At 39.2% G+C, this 22,249-nt stretch overlaps 1 protein-coding gene across 4 annotated transcripts in view; it reads right to left on the bottom strand.

The window, feature by feature from the left end:
* The window catches only part of SLC22A15 (solute carrier family 22 member 15), a 54,786-nt gene extending 33,975 nt beyond the window's left edge, over nucleotides 1-20,811 (bottom strand). The window contains exons 1-7 of one of the 4 annotated variants that reach the window (XM_034411153.3): nucleotides 20,508-20,802; nucleotides 19,518-19,663; nucleotides 18,983-19,195; nucleotides 15,793-15,925; nucleotides 13,465-13,629; nucleotides 7,195-7,324; nucleotides 2,446-2,661 (exon numbers count right to left, since the gene is read on the bottom strand). In XM_034411153.3, the coding sequence (XP_034267044.1) occupies nucleotides 2,446-2,661; nucleotides 7,195-7,324; nucleotides 13,465-13,629; nucleotides 15,793-15,925; nucleotides 18,983-19,195; nucleotides 19,518-19,663; nucleotides 20,508-20,643 (1,139 nt within the window). In that variant the 5' untranslated portion in view covers nucleotides 20,644-20,802. Of the gene's footprint in view, nucleotides 1-2,445; nucleotides 2,662-7,194; nucleotides 7,325-13,464; nucleotides 13,630-15,792; nucleotides 15,926-18,982; nucleotides 19,196-19,517; nucleotides 19,664-20,507 lie in introns of all 4 variants that reach the window. The other 3 variants (XM_034411156.3, XM_087888379.1, XM_087888380.1) reach the window with 3 other exon arrangements.
* Nucleotides 20,812-22,249: the final 1,438 nt, after the last annotated feature.

Consider the following 22,249-nt stretch of genomic DNA (forward strand, 5'->3'; position numbering starts at 1 on the left):
CTCTTTTATAGATCATCTGGTTATTAAATTTATCAGGTAAAATTTGATAAGGGTGTTTTAACAAATGATTTATGGGATTGTTAAAGTAGATCCTTAAACAGTCTACTGTTGTCCTCACCCCATTCCTAAGAGGTCTGTAAGGGACGTGCATAAGTGCACCAGCATGCCTACCGTCCCTGTCCTAATATTCCTTTTTACTCTTACTTTTTTCATGTATTCAAATTATGTTTATACTTTTACCTGTTACCTTATATATGCTTGACAAATAAATAAATAAAATAAAATAAAATGTAAAATGAGGAGGGGAGGGTGATCAGGGTTGGAGATGAGGGTGTGGGGCCGGGCATGGTGGGAAGCAAGCTCAAGACCTGACTTGTGCCTAGCTTTTGTACCATACTAATAAGAACTGCCAAGAGTCGGACATGACTGAATGGATATCATCACCTTCTTCATTATCTTCTTCTTCTTCATCATCATCATCATCAACATCAAGTATATGTAGATAGATGTCACTTTATTCTGTTTTCTTTTAATATACTTCTATGTAGGATTTTTGGCTTTATGTCTTTGTTGTTGTTGTTAATCGCGAAGTCGTGTTCGACCCATCACAACTCCATGGACAACGTTCCTCCAGGCCTTCCTGTCCTCTACCATCCCCCGAAGTCCATTTAAGCTCACACCGACTGCTTCAGTGACTCCATCCACCACTTCATTCTCTGTTATCCCTTTCTTCTTTTGCCCCCAATCATTCCCAGCATTAGACTCTTCTCTAGTGTGTCTGGAGTCTTTATATCTTAGTTTTAGGCAAATAATATTCTAGACTTTTTTTGGTCCTTGAGAGGCAGTTTGTTAGTAACAATAATATTCTTTTGGCCTGTGTTTTGTTTGGTCCTCCTGTTTTGTTTTTAAGAGTTTTGAACTGTTTTGTTCTATATTGATCTTTGAACAAAATAAAGTTTGGCTGACTAACTATAATATCATGGTTAGGTACTAATGCTAGCATCATGGTTAGCTGTTAGCTATGGCAAAGTAAAATGGCATAAAGTAACCGTTTCACAGTATTTTATATATGTATAACTTTTCAGAATTTCGGAATGTGTCTGTGTGTCTATGTATAGCAGGGGTCCTCAAACTTTTTAAACAGGTGGCCAATTCATGGTCCCTCAGACTGTTGGGGGACCAGACCAGCTGGGTGGGTGTGGCTAGGTGGTCATGTGACTGGGTGAGCGTGGCCAATTTAGTAGTCCAAACAATACACACACATTAAACTTTAATTTGTTTTGCTTCTGGGGGTGGAAAGCAGGTTAGTGAAGAGATGTAGCTGCCTTGGGGTGTGTATGAGGGACTTCTGTTTGTGCGTGTGTGTGTCTCTCTCTCCCTGTCTCTCTCTCAGGAGGTCAGGGAGGCCAAAAATGGGCCTGTTTTTGGCCTCAAGAGTCCTCCACGCGTCCCGTTTTTGGCCTCCCTGGCCTCCAGTACCTCTCTGCCGCCCAAAAATGGGCCTGTTTTTGACATCCAGAGACCTCTGCGCTTCCCGTTTTTGGCCTCCCCAGGCTCCAGAAAGCGGGGGTGGGGGCGGTGGGTAGGCGGGGTGATGTGGGTGGGGCAGCCTCGTGGTCCCACATGGGCTGGATTAATGGCTTCGGTGGGCTGTATCCAGCCAGCGGGCCGTAGTTTGAGGACCCCTGGTGTATAGCATACCATACCATCATATTTGTCATTTTCAATTGATCAGAGCCTTCTCTGTCAATATATGAAATGGCTCTGTGTTGTGGCATTTAGAACTACATCTCATGTACATTCAAATCAATTTGACTTTAGATACCTACCCTATCTTGAACATACATGCTAAAGATTTGCTCTGGGTGTATATTTAATCTTAGGGATAGAAATGTAAAGGTTTTAGGAGGCAAATCCTCATCTTCATCTCCACTCAAAACATAACATGACCCCAAAATCATACTGCTGAAATTCAGTATCAAAAACAATCAAATTTAGCAGTAATTTCTATCTGATTGGAAAGGAAGGAAGTATTGTCATTGAGAATTAAAAAGGACTGATATGCCTCCTAAAGGTCAGCAGACTGCTTTTGTCTTGATTTGAAAAGTGTACCAATCTTATACATAATAAGAAATAGCAAATTATGATGAATCACAATCTAATTAGCATTACACTTCAATGTTTTCCATGGCAACATGGCTGAAACAAAAACATTTACACAATAAATTAGCATCTTTAGCATTGTCTACATTATATTCCAAATCCACTCAGACGTTTTGCCACAACCGTTTTCTTAAGTAAATGATTTCAAACTAAGAACTACAGAGACAGTAAAAAACCCAATAAATTACAAGAGTCCCCAAATCACTACATGACTATTTTATGACATTTCAGTAAACTGAAAGCAGCACTTCCAAGATAATTTTCAAAAAGTAGCATATATACCAGATGAACATCATGACCAGAGTACGTCCCAAAAGGATCTTATATCGGAACAAATCAATTATACTACAAGACTCCTTACAACTCCATGCAGTTGGAAGTTTAAGTGAAAAAGTGCACTTGGGCTTGTAGTTTCTCTTTGCAATGAGGTAGAGAGAATCTTCAGCTTCATGGAGCCGACCTTGTGAATATAACCAACGAGGTGACTCAGGAATGAATCTAGAAGGAAAGAACCATTCATTGAGAGCATTAGGGATATTTTACTACTGAAAACTTCATGCTGGTACACATATTATGCACATATTTTAAACTAAAAATAAGCATCATCTTATGAATAAATGAGAACAAGTTTGCAAATATGCAGCACATGAACTCCAGCATGCAACTGTTTTAAAACATTTAAAGAAATATGTTTTAACATGCAAATCCAAATTTTGAATATTTCATGCAGTATGAAAGCAAGACGACAGAACCATTGGATATTGGCACAGCATGCTCAAATATAATTAAAACCACGGATGTAGCACAATTACTCTTCAGGGGGTATTCAGATCTGCCTGACAGGAGATCAGTTTTATTAGTAGCTCTATTATTATTAGCTCTATTATTATCTCTATGCGCTTCAAGGTTTTGGTTACTATCTTTAGAGCGCTCCATGGCTCAGGACCAGGGTACTTACGAGACCGCCTCCTGCCACCAATAGCCTCTCACCGACCAGTTCGCTCCCATAGAGAGGGACTCCTCAGGGTGCCGTCGGCCAAACAATGTCGACTGACGGCCCCCAGGGGGAGAGCCTTTTCTGTGGGGGCACCTACCATCTGGAACGGGCTTCTCCCGGAGTTACGAAACATCCAAGACTTACGCATATTCCGCCGTGCCCTGAAAACATTTCTATTCCAACAAGCTGGTCTGGCCTAACTCTCCCTTTTTAATTGGCTTTTAAACTGGCTTTTAAATTGGGTTTTAAACCTCTTTAGATAAATTTGGATGTTTTTTAATCTTTGAGCCTAAATTACTTAATCTGTTTCTAAATAGTTTTTAACTTCTATATGTATTTGTATTTATTATGGCTGTTCACCGCCCTGAGTCCTTCGGGAGTAGGGTGGTATACAAATATGAAAAATAAAAAAATAAAAATAAAATAATATTAATAGTATTTGTAAATTTTAGTTGTATGATTTTTATGAATATTTTACAGACAAATTATTTTGGTCACTGTAAGCCACCTATAATTGTGAGAAAGGGTAACATAGAAATGTTGATTCTCAGTTCAAAAAACATATTTCAACAACATAGATAGAAATGGTTGATCATAAATTTAACCATTCTTAATCAGAACTCTTTTTTTTTATTTCATTCCCCTAAGCAATTTAAAGTTCAGATAGATTAAAGATTAAACAACAAATATATAGAATACATTTTTTTTTTCAAATATTCTCCCAATAAAGTTTCCATTCTGTTACCAGGGGCTTTTATAAATTTAAACTTGGAATAAGAAGAAATTTCTTTCTTTCTTCTGAATGCAAATTGCTTAAGTAAACTATTAGTTTTAATTCAAACGTTTACATTTTATCCTTTCATTACTTTAAGAAAGAGGGATGTAGGATGATGCTCTCAAACAAGGATAAGCAAATTTTTCTTTGGACTGAGCTTTGAAAAACAAACAAACAAAATACTTTGAGGTTTTCAGAGTTATTTATTCAGATTTTGGTGGCTTCATTGACACATCCATGAAATTTTCTTGGCAGTAATACACAAGCAATTTACTCAGTGGTGGGATTCAATTTTTTTAACAACCGGTTCTGTGGGCGTGGCTTAGTTGGGGGAGTGGCTTGGTGGTCATGTGACCGGGTGGGCATGGCTATGTGCATAGGGACTACTCAGAGGGCTGAAAAAAGTCATTTCTGACTGGTCCTCGCACTTATGACCTTCCTCACATTTATGCCCATTGCGGCATTCTTAACAACTGTGTCAGTCATTTCACCACTACTTGTCTTCACCATGGTCATAAGATAGGGCGAAAAACATAAAATGTGAGGACAGTCGTAAGTTCGAGGAGTGGTCAAAAGTGCGAGGGCCAGTCAAAAATAACTTTTTCAGCCCTCTGAGTAATCCATATGCACAAAAGGATACAGCAATAGAGAGGGATGAAGGAAGGAGAAGAGAGATGGAAGAAAGAAGGAGAGAGAGGGAAGGAAGAGAAGGGAGGAAGGAAGGGAAATTAGAATAGGAGTGAGGGTAAGAGAGGGAGGAAGAGAGGAGGAGAAGGAGAAAGGAAGAGGAAGTAGAGAGGAGAAGAAGCGGGGGGGGGAAAGAAAGTAAGAAGGAAAGAAGAGAGAGAGGTGGTAGGTTTGAGGAGAAAGATTGCTGTACAATAAAAAAGATGAAAGGGAAGAAAGCCAACCCCAAACAAATATAAATATATTAAGATAAAGAATGAATTGTTAAACTTTAAAGAATAAAAGAGAACAAATATGAATAAATAACAATAATTAGAAACACACATACAAACATACAATGTATTTTCTTTGAACAGAGTATTTGGCCGGTTCACAAATTTAAACAGTGTTTAGTCATTTCAATTAAATTTACAATTTCTATATTTCCTTTTTGCCATATTTATTCCTCATCTATTTTTGCAAAAAACCAATATTACCCTTCATCCTCATCTCTAATCTTAATCAAATTCAATTTTTCCCTTCTATTCTATATTATACCCCTTCCCATTGTCATCTATTTTTATATCCATCCTCACATTGGTTAATTATGTAATATTACAGTTGTTTAATATAAATTCAACATTTTAATATAAATCAATTAGTTTTATAACTACCTTTTTTGTATATTAATCAATATGAACATGAATATTCCAATTATTTCCATGCAATCCAATTTCTTACAAATCAATTAATTATATTTACCAATAATAATAAACCAAATAATTTCCCCCATATATTTCTCCAAATCACAACTTAACCATTTCTGCTTTCAACACAATATACAATTAATAGTATCTCAATTATTAAAATTCCCTAGTTAAATAGAGCTTTTTTTCTTTTGTGTTTTAAAATCTTGAACTCTCCTCTTTTTCCCTAAATTTCCCATTGTTTGACCTACCTTTTTTGGTGAGGAAAAAGAAAAGACATCTGCCTGCCTAATTTTCCAACGTTGCAGCAACAGCAAAGCCAACAGCCTACTTTACTTTCAGTTTCGTTTTTCAGCATAGCTAGGGGGAAAAAAATCTGCTCCAGCAAGCAGCAGAGCCCTGAGCAAAACAGCTGAGAGCAAATCAGCTGAGAGTCGGGAGCCGATCTAATCAAGGGCTAATTAGCCTATCCTGAAGCTCCGCGGGCCAATAAAATTACAAAAAAACACCGAACCGTTTGTTAAATTGCTGGCTTGCCCGCCCCTCGCCCACCACTATTTATTGGCAATAAATAGTGGTGTGGAGGGGCGGGGCAAGCCAGCAATTTAACAAACGGTTCGGCCAAACCCCCTAGAACCGGCAGAATCCCACCACTGAGTTTACTACAGCCTTTTTCTGGGAAGTTATTTTCATTTAAGTTCCAAAGCTGTCTTGGATTCAGGTATTTCCAGTCTCCCATTCAAATACTTGGGTTGAATCTGTTTAGATTCTTTGGGGGGAGGCAACACACACACAGACTAACATACACACCTTCCTTCAGTTATTGCAAGAAGTGTTTGAGATGTGTTTGTGTATGTTCACATGCTTCTGAAGGAAGCCTTTCTCCTCCCCCAACCTTAGATTTTGGTGGATTTTTATCTATTTTTTGAACTGGTGGCCCCTTGGAGAGTGGAGAGAAATCCCTGGCAACTGCAGATAGGTAAAACCTGGGCCCTGAGTGGTGCAAGAGAGGACTAAACCCAATGCAGGTAGCGGAGTGGGGGGACAGGCAAAGGCTGGGGCAAGCATTGCCACTGTAGAAAAGCCACCAGTGGGAGAGAAAAAGTGGGAGGGAAGCCACTTGCTGGGTGATTAGATTGCTGTTTAATTGTGGCTGCTCAGAAAATGGCATTCACTTCTGGGACAAAGCCAAGTCCAGTGGCCCAGGGACACTGGAGGTGGGGTGGCATGATTGGTAGCAGAGATGGGGTGGAAAGCAGGCACGAGGCCTATGGAGGATAGAGGGGAGAGTGGAGGGGTGGCACTGCAGGGTCCCTGTGGTTGGTTGTAAGGGAAAACAACTGGGGATGCTTCAGTCACTATAATTTTGAAACAGGCTCTGTAGCTTGGGTGGGGGGCTGTTCTAACTTTAAATGGTAGTTAAGTAATCTCTGTTCTCTGTTGTATCTCAAGGCTTCAAATTCTTAGTACAGAGTAACAACAGCTGATATCTTATGAAATCTGGAGACAAAAAGTAACTTGCATGAACCAAACTTGATATAACAAAAAAAAGAAAAGAAAAGAAAAAAAGAGTAGGTTCAACACAAGAACCTGTGAAGACAATGTCAATAGTAGCAGTGTTGCAAATGATACAGATAACCACCTCTTGCCTTTTGTTTCTAGATTCAAGACAGTACACTTTAGGAGTAACAGTGGAAACTATTTAAAAGGAGAATTATTAAGACAAAGAAATTTAGAAGATAAATACCAAGAAAAGAGCCAAAATTATTTTCAAATATAGAGAAATTAGGATGGAAGAGACTGAAAAGAGGACAAACAGCTATTCTTTTTATTCAGTGACAAATGTTACTCATATTTTAGCAAAATAATGTAGGTATATAACTTACAGACAAAGGAGAAAGACTACCGCTCCCTCCAGGTTAACCACCACTGTTAATAATCTCCAGGAGCGAATGAGATATCCTAACAAAGCATATTGAGCAATTCCCACAGCAAAGAAGAGGCAACCAAGTGATCCTATTATAATGCAGATGGGGAAAAAGTGTTATTGACGATTTTGTAGTGACTTTTAAAGTGATGATTTAATAGACAAGCGGAGAATAACAAATATGCAGTTGTTGTTCATATACATGAACAAATATGCAGAGATAAAGAACATTCAAAACTCTGAAAAGTGGTAGATGCCATCCAAAAAGGCTGTTATAGGCATATTCCAACATTCCAAAATGTTTGTCATAGACACTAACATATTGTTGGGGTGGGGGAGAGAAAATTATTCATTATAATATGAACCAAAGCAATTTAGATCTAATACACAGTTTTTTTCTTAAAATCCTAAACCAGTGAACACTGCACTTCCAGCCAACCAGACCAAGAGCCCAGACTGTAACCTGGCAAAGGATTATAGGAGATAGCAAAGCTGCCTGAACAGTAACAAATAATTAAATACATTTACTTAGGCAGGGAAAACCTCTAGTTTTATCACCCAAATCCAGAATTTGAGGTTGGCACCTTCATCTTCTGGCACCCTGATCTACATTCCTTCACTATGGTAAGAGTAACCCTTTGTCACTTCCTGTCCCAACATTCTTTCACTTTGTTATCTGGCTTCTGCTCCCTTTCTCAGGATCATTTTAAGTTCAAAGGACAACCTGAAGGACATCCTGAACACCAACAATCCATAGAATCATAGGGCTGGAAGGGACCTCAGAGGTCTTCCAGTCCAACTTCCTGCTCAGTGCAGTAGTTTCTCCCATCCCAGCCAAATGGTTGTCTAGTCTATTTTTAAAAACTTTCAGTGATGGAAAAATCACAACCCCAGGAGACAAGCTATTCCACTGATGAATTGCTCTCGCTGTCAGAAAATTTCTCCTTACTTCTAGGTTGGATCTTTCTTTAACAAGTTTCCACCCACTACTTCTTGTCCTGCCCTCTGGTGCCCTAGAGAATAAGTCAATCCCCTATTCTTAGTGACAACCCTGCAAGTACTAGAAGACAGCTACCATGTCCCACCGCCCAAATCCTTCTCTTCAATAAACATACCTACCTCCCTCAACCATTCATCATATAATTTAGCCACCAGGCCCTTCATCTTTTGTTGCACTTCTATACACATTTTCCCGGGTGTTAACATCTTGTTTTGCATCATGGTGACCAGAACTGGATGCAGTATTTCAAGTGTGGTCTCACCAGCACAGTGTAAAGTGGTATTATCGCTTCTCAGTGTCTTGAAACTCTCCCTCTTTTGATGCAGCCTAGGACTACATTGGCTTTTTTGGAAGCTACAGCACACTGCTAGCTCACACTTAAGTGGTTTCTATTAGGACACCTAGATCCCTCTCACAGTTACTTATGTTGAGCCTTATTCCAAACCTGGGTCTTTTTACAGCGGGTCTATGATAATTCGCTGCAGTCAACTTGTCACAGCCAATTTACCATGGCCAACTTGTTGCGTCCAACTCACTGTGGGCCAACTCACCACAGCCAACTTGCTGTGGGACAAGAGTTACACTAATATGAAAGAAATGGTGGAATAGAATCATTAAAGAAAGGATGCAAAAGGAGGGACAGAATGAATTGTAAATGACAAAAATTAAAATATTTATTTATTTTAAATAACTAAATTAATATTGTTAAATTGTCCTGCAGCAAGTTGACACATGGTGAGCTGGCCATGGTGAATTGGCCATGGCAAGTTGGCCGCAGCGAGTTGTCCCATTCCGTTTTATGGCTCCTGAGCTGCATATAGTCCTTTGACTGTCCCTATCCAGCCTGCATACTGTAAATTAATTGGAAATTAGAAATCAAATGTAAATAAGTATACACCATGCATGCAATACAACTACATTGCTTTTATTTTGGAGACTAAATTTTTCAATTTACGTATGTATGTGACTGTGCGTGCCTCTGCATCTTCACAGCCCTATTGGTTCAGGCCTCCACAACAGTCCCAATTTCTCATGTAGCCTCTTAGGAAAATTAATTGGCCACATCTGGCCTACTCTATACTTAACGTATTTGATTTTTCCTGCCTAAGTGCGGGATCTTACTTTTCTCACCATTGAACTGCATCTTACTGGATAGGGCCCAATATTCAAGCCTGTCAAGGTCCTTTTGGATCTTGAGCCTATCTTCTAAAGCAGTGGTCCCCAACCCCCGGTCCGGTGCCGGGCCGTGGAGTACCTGGCACCGGGCCGCACAGCGGCCGGGGGACATGAACGCTGCAGCGCAAAGGCTCCTGGGCCGTGCGCAAAAGCTCCTGGGCTGTGCGCAATGGGCCGTGCGCAAAAGCTCCTGGGCCGTGCCCCCACCCCTGCGCACGCTCAGCGGGCCGCGGCGATAAAAAGGTTGGGGACCACTGTTCTAAAGTGTTGGCTATTCCCCCCAGCTTGGTATCACTGTCTTAATTCTCTGTAATTTCTGACACAGGAAACATGACTTAGAATAAAAACCAGACCTTATTTCAGAAAACCTATTTTTGAACTCCACAATAAATAGAAAAACTAGAAAACAATTTGCCCAGGAAACTGACCATGATTCAAAAAGGAGGTGTGTGATTCCCAAAGCAGAACAGTTTTCCTTTGAATTAGCTTTAGCTCCAATAGAATTTTCAATCCATAGAAGGTATGCAAGTCAAGTTAATTCCAAATGTCTCTTCACTGTGTCAGTTAATTCAACTCTCTCCCAAATCTCTCATTTTGAGAGAACTGTTTCATCCCCCAACTCATCTGTATAGAGCAGGCTTGTCAAACTGGCCACCCACAGGCTGGATGTGTCACGCACAGGCCACACCCACCCCAGCTCCGCAAAGGCAAAAAACATTGTGATAACTCACGAAAAGGCACGTGATGTGATCGAGTTTGATACCCGTGGTATAGAGTATATAAGCAACTTAGAGCACCTTTCTTCTTCAATCTCTCTGTAAATTAGTCTCAATCCCTCATGGTCCCAACTCCCTTCCTACCCACATTTTCAATCTCCCCACTTTTCTGTCATGATTCTGACTTTCTGTTCCCCATCCATTCCTTACATGCTCATGGCCCAACCCACTCTGTTTTCTGTCTTTTTCATATTTGTTTCAACAGAGATAGAAACAAACAAGCACTGATCCTCTTTTTTTTCCAGGCAACAAAACGCTTATTATTCAATCAGAATGGAAACAGCCAGCTACACTGAAGGCCCAACTAGCAGGAAGAGGAACAATACTGTACAAATATTTTTGGTAATTTTTTAAAATTTAAAATTTGAATTTTTCAAATTTCAAAAATTCAAGCAACTTATTATGAGGGCAGATAACATTATAGTATCCACAGATATGTTGGCATAGAGGGCAATCAGAATGAACTAATTAAATAAGATAATAATAAGCATGATTTTAGACATTTGCTTTTATACTCAAGAATTAAGAATAATTTGCCATTAACAGTCAGAAACAGTGGGTACAATTACAATTTTACACCAAACTGATGCCTGACATGTTCGGAACATTCAAACATCTCTTGAGAAGTAAGAATTAAGAGGGAACACACAGGATTTAAGATAAATCTATTAGAAAAGTGAATGTAATATATTATAGTTTCATTGCAAACTTATTAGACATGTGACATCATTAATATATTTTATTTTTAAAAAAAATAAATTAAAATATTTTAATTGAAAATGGTCAAAGAACTACATTATGAAAATATATTTTAGGAGAAACATAACTGTAGTCATTTCTAAGAATTTATTATTGTAGTTTCTGTTCTTAGTAGATACTCCAACTTCAGTTTCAAAATGTTCTCAAGATAAAATTTTGCCACACTGAAATTAGAATAAGGGCAAAAGGTAGACTTCTACATAACAAGAATTTAAAAAATGGGAAAAAAACAAAAAAAAAATCAATTTCTCAAAAAAATAAAATAAAACACAATCTCAAAATAAATAAGATACAACCTATCTGATTCTTCCAAATACATTACCGCAAACATTATGAACTAAGCTCATGCGGGATCCGTCAAAAAAGCAGGGCTCAGGCTCCTAGGATTAAAATACTAGGAGACAGGAGGAAGAAAGAAAACAGAAGATAATTAAGAAAAGAACTGCAGGTAGCTTAAAGTCAAGATCAAAGATTAAGATCAAAAAGAGAACAAAGGCAAGTGTGAAAAATGCAATGAGAACAGCAGTGGATACAAGTTAAGACAGAAGCAGAAACAAGTCCAAGAGATGGGAAGGAACATGCATATTCAGAGAAAACGAAAACAGATAGGTTACATAGAACTTTACTACATTTAATTTAAACCAAATCTGCCATTCTTAAATAGCACTTTGGCAAATCTGCTATAGTGATGGATAGAATCATATTTATTACATGCAGATATTACATGTGGTCCTTGTTTAATGACCACTGATTCAGCAATTGTTCAAATTTATGACAGTACTGAATAAGAGATAGTTCTCAGAGTTTTGGCAAACACAGCATGCCAGTTATGTGATTGCAATTTGCGATTTTCCCTACTGGCTTCCCACAAGTAAAGTCAAAAGGGAAGCTAGGGTCACATAAAGTCCTCGCTTAATGACCACAACCAGAACTGCCAAAATGTCTGTTACTAAATGGTACATTTAGGTGGACGATAAACATCTCAGAGGGCATTACCACCTTGGCATGGTGAGGGAGCTCTCTAATGAAAGTGATGATGACAGAAACATAAGCTTCTAGATTGGATCACCCTTATTGGCAAGAGGATAAAAGACTTGGGCAGTAAGAACACAGCCACTCTATAGAGACACAGAGTATGTAATAGGAAAGGAAAGGAAAGAGCTCTCAATCAAGAATTCCAAGAAGTAGAGTAAAATATGGAAAATGAGATAAATTTTTAAGATCAGAAAAATCAAAGAAAAAACTTATAGCTAAGGTATGAATACAAGAAAAATCACACATCTATAACAAAGGCAAATGGAAATATTATACTGAAACCTTTTACAAGCAGGATTAAAGAATAACAAGACCATCTGAAGAGAAAATCTATTCAGAAACCAACTCCACTATGGTAGATAGTAAAGTGACAAACCAACTGTCAAAAAGGGAAGTGCCAGGTATAAATTAAATGTTTAAAACTTTAAGAAAGAAGGTAATTAAAGTGCTAACTGCTCAGGTTCAACAAATAGGGAACCCAACTAATCTGTTCTGAAGAGGTACTGACTATTCTTCTGAAGGCAATGATTAGCAAGCATAAACTCACATACTTTGAGTTTGTCATGTAAACAACTGGTGTATTAGAAAAAAAAGTTTTGCAAATTTGAGATTAGAAGATGGGGACAACGGTGGTTTAGGTAGATGTAGATAGATAGGTATCAGAGATCAGAGATATCATTGATAGATGAGCTGCAGATTATCATTCAGAATAGGATGAACAGAATATGAAGCATTATCTATATTGTTACTAGGAACTGAGCTTGACTTGATGACACCTGACTAAACTATATGTATTAAAAAATTCACAAACTATTTACAGACTGAGAGAAGCTAAAGCTAATCATATGTTACACAGGTCATTCTAGGCCCAGCAATACTGTACCAAACAATTTCCATCCAGTCTCCAACTTCCCTTTCTGGGGAAGGTTGCCGAGAAGGTGGTATATTTTCAGGTCTAAGGGCTCTGGAGGAAGGGAATTATCAGGAACCACTGCAGTCAGATTTCACATCAAGATAAGAACTAAGATGGCATGGGACATCTTCATGTATAACCTCTGGAAGACCCTGAATGGAGCAGTGTATCCATTTTGGTCATTGTGATACCTCAGTGGCTTTTAATACCATTGCTCATGGTAGCTGGATCAATTCAGGGGGCTGGGAGCTGGGAATCATGGTTCTCCAGTGGTTCTCCTCTTTTTTGGTGGTGGATCCTAGTCAGTGTAAGAGGAAGACAAAGATCCGGTCCAGAGGCTCAAACTCACTCCCAGCTCTTATTTAATATTTATATGAAGCTTCTGGGTGAGGATATCCATCAGCACAGAATCAAACATCACAATGACACATTATGAAATTAACATTATACGTGAATAGACAAACTACTTGCTAATTTCTTAATATGTGAAGGAGTTTTTAATTATTACTGAATTACCTTGAGTATTTGCTACAAGAGTAAATCTGAAAGATCTAACCATTAAATCTGTACCTGCCAATGCCCAATAAGCAGTTCCCAAACATTCATTCAACAGGACAAAAGCAACCAGTGACATTCCACCATTCATTACTCCAACCAAGAAACGAGAAACTGCAAAAAATTCATATGTAGGAGAAAATCCATTAGCAACAGCAAATACAATGTCAAGGCCAAAACCTAAAAGAGAAAGAAAAAAAAAATCCTTTAGAACTATTTGATAGTGTTTAATGCTGATTTTATTGGTTTTCCCCCCAAAATCAAGCACGCTTATAAAACAAAATTCTTTAGTATTAAAATGCACCGAGTTACTCAAAAACAGTAGACACTAGTTACTAATCTCAGTTAGAATGAAAGTATATTGTTTCAGATTAACTTTTAAGAAAATTCACATGACCCACTTTGCGGAAAAAGAAGGAAAAAACCCTTAAAGACCACATTTGATTAAAACTAAAAATGTTTGATGTTTGGAAGTGCTGTAAGTACCTTTTGATTGAACTATGAAGCCAAATATAATTATACAATCAATATTTATCTCCTATCTTATACAGGTAATCCTTGATTTACCACATCTGGGACCACAGTAGCTGTTGCTAATGCAGTTGTAAAATGTGACATCACATTACCACATGACACAGCAACATCCCAGCACTCCTCATTGCCATCGTTAAAAAAATTCTACTGGTCATTAGGTGAGGACCCACCGCAATCAAAGCCATCCATGGCTAGGTTCCGCCCAGTCAAAGCCTTGGCTTTTCTAAGGTAAGATATTGACTCCCCTTCAACTCTCCCCAATTGTCTATTCCCCCCATCTCTGTCCTTTTGGTCACCCTGCACCCTGCCTTGTAGGATGGCAAGTGCTGCAGAACCATGCAGCTTTGTGCTGGTGGAGTTGAGATAGCTGCTTACAGCATGGGGCTTGAGGCAGCATTTCTCGGTGGCAGTGGTGGCAATGGGGTTGTAATACAGATTTGGGGGCAGTGGTAGCCGGACAAGACTGCTGAAGGACCCAGGCCTCAACTTCAGCCCCAACCCTAACACTGATGCCAAGGAGTGCCACTGTGCAAGGTGGCCAAAAAGGTATAGATGTGAATATAAGCAGGTGGGGAAAGTTGTAGCATTTCTGTAGTTGTAGTGTGGATGGGTTGCCATATGATCATCTGATTCAAGTGATTCAGTTGATCATTTGAACAATGGAAGTGCTGCAAAGCCATATTTTCAAGAACTGTTTGTTCAGAGTCACCATAATTTTGAATGGTCATAAACCAAAGACTATGTAGAGTGATTTCCATTTTTACACATTGGAAACTACTCATTTAATCTGATCTGGGTACTCAAGTAACAATATTTATAAAATCATAGGGCTGGAAGGGATCTTGGAGGTTTTCAAGTTCAGTTCCCTGCCCAAGGCAGGCGATCTTATATCATCCTGAACAAATGGCTGTTCAATCTTTTCTTGAAGGCCTCTAGGGACGGTGCACCCGCAACTCTGGGAGGCAAGATGTTCCACAAAATTGTTCTCACTGTGAATACGTTTATCCTTAGACCCAGATTGGATCTCTCTTTAACAAGCTTCCACCCATTGCTTCTTTTCCTGCCCTCAGATACTTTGGAGAATAAGTCGACCCCCCCACTCCCCTGTAGCAGTCCCTCATGTACAGAAAGACAGCTATCATGTCACCCCTAATTCAGCTGGACAGACCTAGTTCCCTTAATCATTCCTTGTACTAGTTATCCCACAGACCACCTTAGCTGCTCTTCTCTGCATTCCTTCTAGGATCTCAGCATCTTTTTTATAGCATGGTGACCAGAATTGGACATAGCATTCTAAGTGTGGCTATACTAGCACAGCATAAAGTATCATGTCTTGTGATCTTCATGCTATTCTTCTGTTGATGCAGCCTGGGACTGCATTGGCTTTTCTGGTAGCTGTAGCACACTGCTGGCTCATACTAAAGTGTGGTCCACTAGGATCCATCATTTCTAGGTACAGGTATTACTAGGTACATTACTTGACATTCCCATGTGCTTTCTCATTTTGAGGCAGCAACTGATTTTCTGTGATGGCTGGAGAAATTAGTTATCAATTGGAGGGAATAGTCAACCAAAGGGACTCTCAATTGCTACACTTACTGCTTCTTTCACAAACACACATATCAGAGGAAAATCCCTTCCCTTCCATGTGCAAGAAGGTGGAATAAAGAATAGTAAATCCTGCAACAAACCAATTAAACTTGGCTACCTGAGGATTTACTCAGCTTTCTTGGACATCATATTTTCCAAGGATTAAACAGATTAAACAGAGAAGGCTAACATTTTCTACTAAATTCTAACACAACTTACCTATAAGAAAGATTTTTTTCCTCCCAAAGTGATCTGATAGTTGTCCAAAAGTAATTACTCCAACAAACACACCACCAAAGAAACATGAACTGGCAACACTGATCTTATATGAAGTATTGCCAATTAAAAACCACTATGGACAGAAAAGAAAATGTTAGGTACAATCTAATGGAAAGAATTACTGAATCTTTCAACAAGAGGAAAACTAAACCATATTCAAAACTAATCTTCCATCTTTCATTTTTCAGATATTCTATTTGGCAGATGGCTATCTAAGAACAATAGAAAAGAGCAGATTGACATTCCTGATGCAAACTGAAAAGGATATGAATTATTTATCACGTCAAGTTTTATTCAGTATCCTCACTTGCATTCTTATGCTCAACCACAGAGCCACTAAGACAGCAAACATCCTTTTAAACACTTAGCCTGCAAACTTGAGAGTCATATTCAAATGAAGCTCCAGGGCTGGGGAAAATCCTAAAGGTCCTTCTTAAGGTTTCAGGAAGAATGCTTAATACATGTTTAGAACTGTTTTGGCTATCAGATCCCCCAGAGAATAAACTAACCACTGCCATTACTACAACTGTTGAAATTGCAGGCAGGGCTGTCTAAAATCTATATATATATAAAGGATCTATGTATGTGTATGTATATATATATATTTTTCCCAGGCTGTTGGCCACGGCAATTAGGTCTCTAATTCTCACCACAATGAGGGATGTTTTTTTCCTGTCTAATACTGGTTTGGGATAAATAAATACCCGGGAAACACCGGGTTATCAGCTAGTATAGTTATACAATACCTAACACAAATTGATTTCCAAAGAGATCTGAGTAGGGTTGGAGACTGAAGAGAACAGTAGTGTCAACCATCCCACTCAAACTGTCTTTCCCTTCTGTCCTCCCCCCACCCCCATCCCCGGTTGCTAATGTCAGGCTGTCAATTTATGAAGCTTGGATAGGAGAGAGGCAGCCATGACAAGTAGTCACTGAAATAACTCTTATTCTTTCCAGAAAAAAAGATTGACAAAAAACATGATTGCCTTTTAGGCTGGTAGTTAAATTTCCTAGATTTTAGGGCAGTCTTTTCAATTTTCTAGAATTGACTAAATAATCAGATTATTCAGAAACCATCAAATTAAATTAATTAATTAATTAAATTTAAATTTAAATTAAATTCTCCATAAGAGATTAGTTGATGTTGAGTTGATGTTTTTCAGTGAATAAAGTAATTTTTATAGTTGCATTTATTCATGCTTTCTTATATTTTCTATTTTTCAAGGCCTTTTAAAGCTAAATTTAATACCAAAAAGATTCAGCAAAAACTATTTATTTGCTTTCGAATTACTTTTATATACTTCTGCAAAACAATTACATTTCAAACTTGCTGATCAAAGCTGTTCAATAGAAATCTTGGAGTACTATAAGTCTCATATCAATGAGGAGGGAATTCTATTTCTGCTCTGATACCAAGAGACTCCAACTTAACAGCTGACTTTTAGAGTGAATCTAGGACAACTGCAGCCAACTCACTACTAGCAGCTCACCACCAAATAGCCTCTGTCAAGATGCTGCAGGACAATTCCACACAGCCAACTTGCCATGGGGATAACTTGCCATGGGTGGCTGGAGGGAGAGCCAGGTGGGTGAGTGAGCAAGAGACCAGGCAGAGTGCAGAGTGGTGGCTGGGGGCATCCCACTTTCACACCCCTTGCTGCCACTGCCGCTACACTAAGCTCTAGGCCAAAGAGGCTGAGGACGGCAGTAGTGGGCAGAGTGGGAGGCGGCAGCAGGGGGCATCCCATTTTCACACTAGCACCAGACATGGGATGTGTTAGAGGTTCTATATTTGCAAGAGAGCATTCCTGTTAGCCATTACCTGGCTTGAACAATTATTAGTGAAACAGATTTTATAACTATAACAGAAGCAATATCCATTTACTGGAAATGCATTACAGGGATAGGCAAAATCTAGTACCTAGCAACATCCTACCAGGACAGTCTAAGCATTCTGTGTCTGTTGGGGGGGGGGGGTACAAAGGCAGAAGGAAGTTATTTGAAATACCATCATCTAGATAGGCAGAACAGGCAGAATTATAAACAAAGAGGAAGCAAAGAATAAATTCTTTAAACTGTATATCTTGCTGCTCCACTGTGGTCAAGTCATGAGTACTAGGAGTCAGTGTCATTGGAGTCACACCTCAAATAAGAGTTTGGCAAGGTGAGCAAGCAGAAAGAACGAAGTGGAATCTGGCATTGGAGATTGAGGGGGAGGCATTTTTTCATATTTTTCTTATTTTTTCTTTCTTTCCTATTTTTTTTCAATCCAAACTATTACTGACTCGGGAGGCAATTTCTGGGAGCTCATAACTACAAAATGCAAACAGGAAAGAGCTACATGGAAGTGTGTTCACAGAAGACATCAAGGAAGGGTTCAAGCAACATAAATTAGGAAAACATGATGACCTTCAAAGTGTGTATGACATTGGTCTTCCTGCCTGAGAAGAATGCAAACAGCATTTGGTGCAAATGCACATTTGTTTTTATTGGAGGAGAAAATGAAGGGATTTGAGGAAACAGTTGCTACACTGAAATGTATCCAAGAAGGCAAGAGGTTCCTGAAACTCTCCAGAAGGGACAGTGAAGACTATAGGAAAAATTCTTTTTGGCTGAAACAAATATATGGAAGAATATTACTTGAAGGAACAAGACCATTGGAAGCTCAGGAACTGTGCTGTCTTCTAGATGCCTATATTCAAGATGTGATGGAAAAATTATCAAAACCATTCAAACCCACTAACAATTTCCTTTTTTCTAGATGTGTACAGATACAGCAATGAAAGCACTTTGTAAAGACAAAATCTCATGCTCTTTCTATGAAGGCAAAGCCAGTGAATAAGGATTTTCCTCTCCTCACTAGTGGTGGTAATTACTGGAAAATAACGGCTTTTTCAAATGGTCCTTTCTTCCATCCTTCACTAAGTTTCTATCTATTAACAGCTTAGTCGCTATTCTGGGACATTTTAGCTGCCTCTAAAACAAGGTTCATATTACTTCATTAATTACAAATTAATTTATATTAATTTGAATTTTGTCCAAAAGCTCAACATTGCTGCTTATGACTTCCAAATTCTAATACTAAAGTTATAATATTCAGCTTTTCCACAGAAATTATTATGCTTCATACCTCAGAGGCTATTGATGTAAAATTCCTGTTAAAATGTATGTATTTATGAAGGTCATTCCAACTGGCTGTTAGAAGCCACTTTCTAAAGTTGTTTTCTTCAATAGTTGTGTCATTACTATGGCTATGATTAGCTAGTATTCCTTCAAGATCCCAGTGATAAGGTGGTATTGCTCCTACCAGTGCAATGAGGACTGCTTCACTGGCTACATAGAGCTGAAACAAGAAAAATAACATCAAGATCAATGCCAGATAAACAAACAACATTCAAAGCATTCAAAAATTGAAGAGCCAGTTTGGTCTAGCAGTTAAGGTACCAGGCTTGAAAGGAGAAGATCATGAGTTCAAATCCTGCCTTAGTCATGAAAACCAGGTGGGTGACTTTGGGCCAATCACTCTCTCTCAACCCACCTCACAGGGTTGTTGTGGGGAAAATAGGAGGATGGTGTGTTGGATATGTTCATCACCTTGAGTTATTTGTAAACATAATAAAGGCAGGATACGAGCAGCATGTTGGCCTAGTGGTAAAGATCCTCACCTCCCATTTAGAAGGTTGAGAGTTCAAGCCTAGGAAGCGCAGATATTTCTCACCTAGGGCGCAAAGAAAAAATATCTGCTGCCAAGTCCACATGGCTTCAGGGCGTCCAGCAAGTAAATGCTCAGCTTCATCCAGTTGTCTCGACTCTACCCCAAATTAAGGGATTGCAGGTTTGTAAAAAGTGAGTTTTAATAAAGGCAGGAAATAAATAAACAAAAAAACCTCAAACAAATAAATTTCAAATAACAAATTTCTCAAAAGTGAAAAGGGTGATCTTTTTTTATCTCTTGGATTATACTGGACTTCAAGTACTACCAAATCAAACTCTTTGGATACTTCAGTTACAACTTGTTCACACTAAGATATGACTGAGTCTTTGCCTGCCCATGAAACCGTTATAAAATCTGACCAAACAAGGAAGCCTTTCATTAATCATACTTCTCAGCTTGAGTGAAATAGAAAAATCTGATAATTCAGACTTCCTGGTCTACTTGAACTATAAAAACAACAACAGTGAATTGACAAAATGATTCAATGTACAGTTGTAAAGTCTTTACTCAATAAACACGCAATGTTAACCAACAAATGACTCACATCTTTTAAACCATGCACTTTCTACATCTCAAACTTCCTTCAACTGATCTGCACACAAAATATGACTTAATATTTTCAGTCACGTCCTTTGCCATTAGACAGCTTGTGTAGTCTGTCTAAATTCTCCTCGGAGTTTATAGATAATAGGGCTAAGGGGTCTCATTTAAAACTGACAGCACACCTTTTCACCACCGTCTTGCTCTCTTAATCGCCCCTGAAATTCCCTGCATTCTTCTTGCGGATTTTGTAGGTGGACCTCACGCCACCAAGACATACGTTTTTTCCTGACGTAAATCGCACTGCGCTATGCGAACCCTGCCCTACCCAGGACCAAAAGCGGTCCTTTCCTGATGGGTCGGTCATACGAGCACCCGGCCCCTCAGGAGTCTTTCTCACCTGGAGCAGCGCGGCCAGCAAAACGCAAAGCCACACCTGGAAGGGGCCCATCTGGCCCACCAGAAAGAAAGCCTCTTCCACCTCCATGGTGATACTCGCGAGGTGGCGGCCTTCCTCCTCCTCTCGGGTCGCGCATCCCCTTCCCCAGAACTCTTTGGCTCTTTTCGGAGCCAAAGCGAAGCAGCGCTAACAGAAGAACCAGCACCCAAGAAGCCGAGAGTAGAAGTACGCTTGCGCAGAAAGGAATTCCGACTTCCGCTCTAGGAAAACCATTCAGCTGGGTAAGAGATTTCCGGGTTGTGTCGGACGTGGCCTTTATAAAGGCGGGATAGGTGCTCATTTGAGAAGGTGTAGCGGAGGTTGGGCGCTAGGGGGCGCTCGTCTCCGCTCCTTCAGATTCTCCTTAAAACTGCGCATTCGTCATATGAAAAGTTAAGGTTCAGGATGCAACGTGCTTTGAAAACTAAACAAATGAAGTCGACCTAGAGGCCCGGGAAACTGTGCAACATGGCTAATAAGGCAGGGCACTATTAACCGAGGCCCGGAGAAAGAATTCAGATTGCTCTCCTGACAGTTATCACCCAAATTTCTTCAACCCAATTAAAGTGATTGCATAAATGCAGCTATGCTTTATTACTTGGGAATAGGATTCAAACCAGCCCATTGTTAGATTCATTTGGAAGAAGTGACCAATCCATTCTGTTCAGCATTTTAATTATTTAATTCCAATTTAGAGATTTGGTTTTTAAGATGATTTAATCAAATATCTAAATATGTGAATGTACCTAATGCTAATCAGTTTTCTGATTCAGTTTAGACTTACCTTGAGTGCCTTGAGTTATCCCTATTTTGGGAGTGATGAGTTTATAAATTCTTTTCCATTGCCACCAACAACAGCTGGTTACTGTTCAGAAGAGAGATGAACTCTCCTGACATTCACTAAAGGCTCTCGGTTGCTAATGGAGAAGTATAGGCCAACATAATGAAGAGTCAGTACTGCTTTGCGGTGCAGAAGTGCCCCTCCTCAGCACTTGGTTCTGCTTCAGCTACATTCACTTAGTGAATTAGTGATAAGATATCACCACTGTGGGAGAAGCAGGTAGTTATTTTGTGGGGTGCTGCAGAGCTTGGTATTCTCCCCCTCTTTAACAAATAAAATTAGTGGACCAGCAAAATGATATTGACATAAGTATACTTGGATTTCAGTAAGGCATTTGACAAAGTAGACCACAACCTACTTTTTGGGAAGCTAGAAAAATGTAGGATAGACAGCATCTCCACCAGATGGATTTGTAGCTGGCTGACAAACCACACTGTGTAGTTCTTAATGGAACTACATCTTCACAGAGGGAAGTAAACAGTGGGGTACCCCAAGATTCCGTCTTAGGCCCAGTACTCTTCAACAGCCTCATAAACGATTTAGATGTGGGAATAGAAAGGGAACTCGTCAAATTTGCAGACAACAAGTTGGCAGGAATAGCCAACACCACTGATTTTAAGATAGGCTTAAAATCAGGATGGATCTTGACAGACTTGAACACTGGTTCTTATCTAACAAAATGAAATTCAGTGCAGAAAAAAGTAAGATTTTACACTGAGGTATGAAAAAACAAATGTACAGATACAGATTAGGTGAAACGTGGCTCAATAGCAGTAACTGTGAGAGGGATCTTGGAGTCCTAATGGACAATCACCTAACCAGAAGTGTGATGCAGTAGCCAAAAAAGCCAGTGTAATCCTAG

Source organism: Pantherophis guttatus, chromosome 2, assembly GCF_059756535.1.
Source record: "Pantherophis guttatus breed Tessera chromosome 2, ASM5975653v1, whole genome shotgun sequence".
Taxonomy (NCBI): Eukaryota; Metazoa; Chordata; class Lepidosauria; order Squamata; family Colubridae; genus Pantherophis; species Pantherophis guttatus.